Genomic DNA, 6272 nt, shown 5'->3' with positions numbered 1-6272 from the left:
GAATAGAATAACTGATAAATCCATCGAGAAATATATCTAATATTAAACACTTTTATAAAACATTAAAGGAATAGCTAAAAGCTTATTCCTGAATGAGATTTGGAAGTAGAAGTACAAGGCAAATATGATTGAGCTGGTTGTTAGTGATGTTAAAAACAAAATACAATTATCAAGGAATGCATGATGTCGAATACTTCGAATACTAAAGAACGATTAGAAAATAACTCCCAGAGGAATTGTTGTGATAATAAATTACATGATCAAATTCTCTTAATATCTAAATGTGAAAAATAAATATATTTATTAACAAAAAATGTATACTGCTAAACGTATCGTCTATTTTTTGGCGTTTTACGACATCTTCGTCCTCCGAAAATCGCAATGATACAGATGACTATTATGGCAACGAGAACTGCGCTTATGGCCCATATCGCTTTACTAGTACTAATCTTTGGTGTGCTATTTTCTGTGTCGTTCGAAATATCGGGCATCGATGATAAGGATTCGTTAAAAAAGACTTGAGTTGTTAAGTCGAACTCAGAATTTTTCGGCTTATCGTCCATGTATATGGACGATTTAGATTCTAAAGACTTTTCTATTTTTGATTGCATATTTTTCGTGTTACTTGTTATTTTGTATGATGCTTTTGTATGATGCTTTACTATTCTGTATGTGGTAGTAGGACTCGGAGGCGTTGTAGGAGTGTTGATCTCTAGCAAGGTATGTTTCTCTAATTCTTCAAGTTCTTTCTCCGCTATTGCTCCAGATTTGTATTCGAAGTTTTCCTCATTTTCTTCAATAAATTCTTCTAGCGGTGTGAAATACTGAATAAGTGCATCCGCAGATATATCGTCTATATCAACGAATTTATTGAGGACATCTTGCCACTCGCAGGCTCCACTATGTTGAATCATTTTTCTATATACAGATAGAAAAAAAGTTAATAAAATTAAAAGTTTATCGAGACAAATTTATTCATTAAATAAGAACGTGTATATATATATATATATATATATATTTTATATTAACTTACATTATATTATTATTCATTAATTTTCCATCAAAATTATATCTAATTTCTGTCGAATCCATGTTATATTCATATAATTGAAAAGATAGCAATATACCAAGAATTTTGCTGTATTAATAAAATATTTTTCATTATTTTATTTTATATAATAGATAATATAATTATGTACATCTATAAAAATTGATTAGTACTTACGAAAGATATGGTTTATTTCTAACAATATGACTATCGTCTATGAAGGTAGGATAATTCATATCAATAGAAGAGATACCTTCATACTCTTGCCTAACATAGAAAATTAAAACTTTAGATATTATAATTTAGATATTATATTGTGTAAATTATATCGATATTTCTAAAAGTGTTACAATGTACTGTCGGATAGCCGGCGAATAAATTAACAGAGTCTAATGAAATTTCAACTTGAAATCCCTTATTTACAAATCTAGCACTATGTGCGAAGCCAACAACGCTCCACTGTTATCATATCGTTATTTCGAATGTCTATGTATATTTTTAAATAATCTTAGAGTTCTCTTTGTTTGTTTTCCTACAATATCTACCTGTAATTCCACCAAGATGTTATCAAGTCTGCTGGATTTGTAATATTTTCTCGAATTGCATTTAATCTCCATAAATCAGCTGAGTAATAATATGCTAATCGTGGAAATATACTCAAGGCAGTTATCATTAAAGATACAATCATTCTTTGCTGATCATCCTTAATATTATTCATTAAATGAGTATGATTGAGCCATGCAGGACTTGTCGATAGTATTCCAAATAGTGTTGATATACCTTCTTCTAATCCTAAAATCAGATATCTTTAATGTCGAATGCTATTTTAACATTTTTTTTACCATTGACACACATGTCGAATAAATTAATATTCGTATTTAATGAATTAATATTTTCTTACCAGAATATCTGTTCACTGTATCAAGAACTGGAGTATTTTCTACAGTCATTTGATTAAATAATACTTTACCAACATCTTCATGTGCTACCAAGAAATTGCTTATTGTGGCTTTGGAACAAGTAGAAACTCTAAAATAATATTTCAATTTAGCAAAATACTATTAAATTGTGTGATGCTATTAATACATAATAATAATACTAAGCAAACTGTAAAAGACGTCATAAAGATGTCTTTTAAATATATCATCTGAGAAATAAATTGTATATTTATAAAATTGTATATTTCGATGTACATACCTCATTGTACCATCTCGACAAAAGTTTAACAATCTAGATGGACACTGTTGATTAAATTCACTCTTATCCCAAAATTCTGCTTGCGGAACTTGTTTCAATAATAATGAACCCAAACTGGATGCAGTCTTGTATAGGGATTTTCCTACATATTTCTATATATAATTTAAAAAATTTCAAGTGTTACTATAAAAATCTGATTATAATCTGTAAGTTTAACATAAACATGAAACGGCAATCTTTACCTTTTTCCAGAGATTTTTTTTGAGATCATAGATTGACTCTGAGTAGGGTAACGCATCTGATGATACATCTGCCCAATCGTATCCTTGTAAGCTATCTTTTGAATGGAATCGTAAAAAATTCAAGTGATACAGTAGAATAAAAAATAAAAGTTACAAAAATTAATCAAATGTTTGCTATTTTTACGTACACTATCGTTAGCTTACCGAATAAATAAGCCGGAAGTGTATCATTTATAATAACATTGTACTTTCGAGCCAAGTTTGTACCGACAAATTTTACAATTTTCTTGTGAAGATTATTAATCCGATTCCATTCATTATTTATTTTGTCGTATCCACCAGAATATCCTGACAGCATTTCCCAATATTCCTCAACATTTTTGATACCTACAATTAAATATATTTGAATATTATTCTCATTCAAAATGTTTAACACGTATTATACTGATCATTTATATTTGACGTATAAATTATCTATGTAATCCTTATATTTACACTAACCGTTTTGTTTTGCAGCTTCAGCAACGAGTAGCAAATTGTTTGAATAATTTGTCACTAATGGTATAAATTGGCGATACCAAGCATTCCAAGCAGTTTGTTTATCTTCTAGTTTTCTACTATGAGAGAACAAATATTCCACACCTAAAGTTATATAATTACAATAGTTGTATTATACAGTTAGTTTATAACTACTATACTAAATCTCTATCATAATATGGATATTCGTTGATAAGAAATAATTCTTATTTTTTTATGTGATACGTTTTATGTGATTAAAACAATAAAACTATACCTTCTCGTGAATAGTTTTGCGATTTATTAATGTAATTGATAATTGATCGTTGCAATTCCACGATGCCAACGAAATGAATAAACTGTAAATTATAAAATAATATAAAGTATTATATAAACTATTAATTGTATAAATTATTAATTGTAAAATTAAAAAGCGTCTCTTACCTTCCTCCAATCTTCGTTTTTTAGTAATGTGTCACCAGGTTTTTCGATCATGTCATATTTATATTGAAGAGATGTTTTCAGTTCTTTTGTATTTTTTATTTGATCGATTATTTCATTTTTTTGCATTTTCGTAAATTCTGTATAATTATATTGCTGTATCTCCTAAAATATAACAAGATAGAAACTTATTTAATTTATTATTTATAGAAAAACAAATCATTATTATTAAGCAATAATTTAAATAGAAAAACAAATCATTATTATTAAGCAATAATTTAAATAGTAATATACTTACCCATATCGACAGTGTTTTATTGGAAGGTGACAAGATAAATGACCACTGAACATTGGCAATGTTATAACATATATCTTCATAATCTAATTCGATTAATTCGAAGAAAGCTTTAGCTTCATCCTCCAAGAGAGTTTCTCCGTGTGGAGCAGTGGTTACATAAACAATAAGATTAAAAACAATCCAATTCCATTTCGATAACATCTCTTTGACCTGCAAATAAAATATTTGTTTTAATTTGATACTGCAAATTAGTACAATGGAAATAACATGTAACACAGGAATATAATATCGACTTGTCGACTAAAAATTTAACTTTTTGTCAACAATGTTAAACTTTAAAGGCACAGTCAATTTTTTTATCATGAATTTTGATAAATATAAATCTGTAAAAAATAAGTAAAATATGATCCAATTCTTCTATAATAATAATAATAACAATTTGTTGTTGAAACTTTCACATATATATAAGAATTTTTTAAGGTTCTTATACGGTCGAAAATGGTACAAAAATTTGCATTGCAGTTCGAAAACCTAAAACGAAGGATAAAAATTCTCATTGCGATTCCGATAGAGGATTAAAAATATTAGGCATAATAAATCACATATATGTTACAATTGTGCCTCTTTGTCAAGAAAGTTAAATCTAAAATTTCTTTCTTTCTAAATTAAATATAAAAAAGTATAGCAACGTTAATGTGTCGCGCTTATATATATTTATATTGAGATACGTTCTATCATCTATTTGCTTTATGTTTCTACTAACATAGATTAACTTTAATCTCGGTTTAATTTACTCTTTACCTTTTCCTAATTCTTAAAACTATTATTGTTCATAGAGATCGAATGATGCATTCAAAGTTAATTTAGAAAAATATATAAGAGGCATTCCATGTCAAATACTGGGTGTTATTTTTTTTAATTTGCTAACGTATTCTATAAAAATATGAGACACGTGTTTTCGCATCAAAAAAGTTTGATTTTTCTGTAGCATACATCAACAAATTAAAAAAAAAATTTTAATGATGATATTTCAAAGGTACCCGGAATGTCTTATAAACATTTATGACGCAAAGTATATTTAAGGGTGTGTCGTAATATCATTATCAAATATTACGCGGTAAGCGAGTTAGTCATCTGTACTGCGCTGCTATTGGTCACTTATTCAATGCGTGCAAATTTGACAAAAAAGTAATAGATACGTTGAAAATTTATATTTTAGTACTTTTTAGAAAAAAAGCAATCACGCACGCACGCACATACACATCTATTAAATGAAGGAAAACCTATTCTAACCTATTCTAAATGGATTTTTTCATTTAAATAAATTACATAATTATGTTTCAAAGTTGATACTTTGAGAAATTATCAACATTATTATCAAGCAATAATTTACTTTCATAAATCATTAATTACAAAAAAGAATACCGAGAGAGAAATAAATTGATGATGATTCAGATGATACTTGATTAGACAATCAATTAGTTTGTAAATAAAATTGAAAATAAGTTGAGCTTTATGAAGAGAAAGAGAAAGAGAAAAAAGACGATAAATTTTCTTTACAAAAGATATTTCTATCATTTCTATGTTAAAATGATGAATTTATTTAGAATTATAGAAAAGTAGGCTCGTATAAATACAACGCAATAAATTAAAATGTCAAGACTTTTTTTAAAAAATGAGTAAATATAGTTAAGTAGAATATAGTTAAATAAAAAATATAGTTAAGCAGAAATTTCTCTTTAATTACAATCATATAATGCTATAAATTTCATAGTTGAAATGAAATTCATAGCTATATTTGTTCGTTTTAATTTATTTAAATTTTAATTTACTTAAAATTATTTTATGATAATGAGATGCTTAAGCATACTGCAATTATAATAATAAGTTATTTCATAATACATTCAATTATTGCGGTCAATTGGAATGAACGTTGATTCTTAACAGCAAGTTTGCAATAATACATAAATAGACGCAACAATTTAGTAGTTTAGTAAAGTCTTGAAAAATGCATGAAGAAAATCAATGCAAGAAATTAATCATTAATTTTGAAACAAATAGAATCTCTAAAATAACATTTTAATAATGTGTTCTTAAATTGTAAGAAATGAAAGGCATACAAATAAACTTTGTATTTTGAAAGTTAATGGAAATGATAGAATATAGATATCGATTCGAAGATAGCGATTCAGATACTTTTTGTCGAGTTCATCTCTAATCGGAAATTTACATGTATGTAGATTTTATATGTAGATTTACATATATGTAGATAGGGTAGAAAATTACGATTGAGCCAAATTCTTGAATGTGGTTTAAAAGAGAGATACAGAGAAAATTTATTATATATCACGCGCATGCTTGGTTCGCCATATTGTAGATACTGTTTGTGCGATATATTTTTATCTTGGCCACGCTCTTTTGCGAGAGCGACTTACATGACGCGGTCCAAGTTGCCTGCAGCGATCATAACGATTTTTCAATTTAGTAGTTACCTGATATATATATATATATATATATATATATATATATA

The 6272-nt window shown here is 27.1% G+C and overlaps 1 protein-coding gene across 1 annotated transcript; it reads right to left on the bottom strand.

The window, feature by feature from the left end:
- Positions 1–323: 323 nt before the first annotated feature.
- On the bottom strand, positions 324–3946 carry LOC105625866 (angiotensin-converting enzyme 2-like). Its single transcript, XM_012207177.1, has 12 exons — positions 3743–3946; positions 3448–3609; positions 3281–3362; positions 2989–3129; positions 2692–2874; positions 2488–2582; positions 2246–2397; positions 1950–2077; positions 1594–1840; positions 1226–1315; positions 1034–1138; positions 324–918 (listed from the first exon to the last, which is right to left on the bottom strand). The coding sequence occupies exons 1-12, from the start codon at positions 3941–3943 to the stop codon at positions 324–326; spliced, it is 2181 nt and encodes a 726-aa protein (XP_012062567.1). The 5' UTR covers positions 3944–3946.
- Between the last annotated feature and the right edge of the window lie 2326 nt (positions 3947–6272).

This window comes from Atta cephalotes (genome assembly GCF_000143395.1).
Source record: "Atta cephalotes unplaced genomic scaffold scaffold00004, whole genome shotgun sequence".
Taxonomy (NCBI): Eukaryota; Metazoa; Arthropoda; class Insecta; order Hymenoptera; family Formicidae; genus Atta; species Atta cephalotes.
This window is presented reverse-complemented; position numbering and strand designations above follow the sequence as displayed.

Coding starts and splice junctions, on each gene's coding strand:
- LOC105625866 (XM_012207177.1), bottom strand. CDS start 3,943: ATGTTATCGAAATGGAATTGGATTGTTTTTAATCTTATTGTTTATGTA. Junction 3,363..3,447: donor AAAACGAAGATTGGAGGAAG/GTAAGAGACGCT, acceptor TATAATTTACAG/TTTATTCATTTCGTTGGCAT. Junction 2,875..2,988: donor TGAAGCTGCAAAACAAAACG/GTTAGTGTAAAT, acceptor ATTTAATTGTAG/GTATCAAAAATGTTGAGGAA.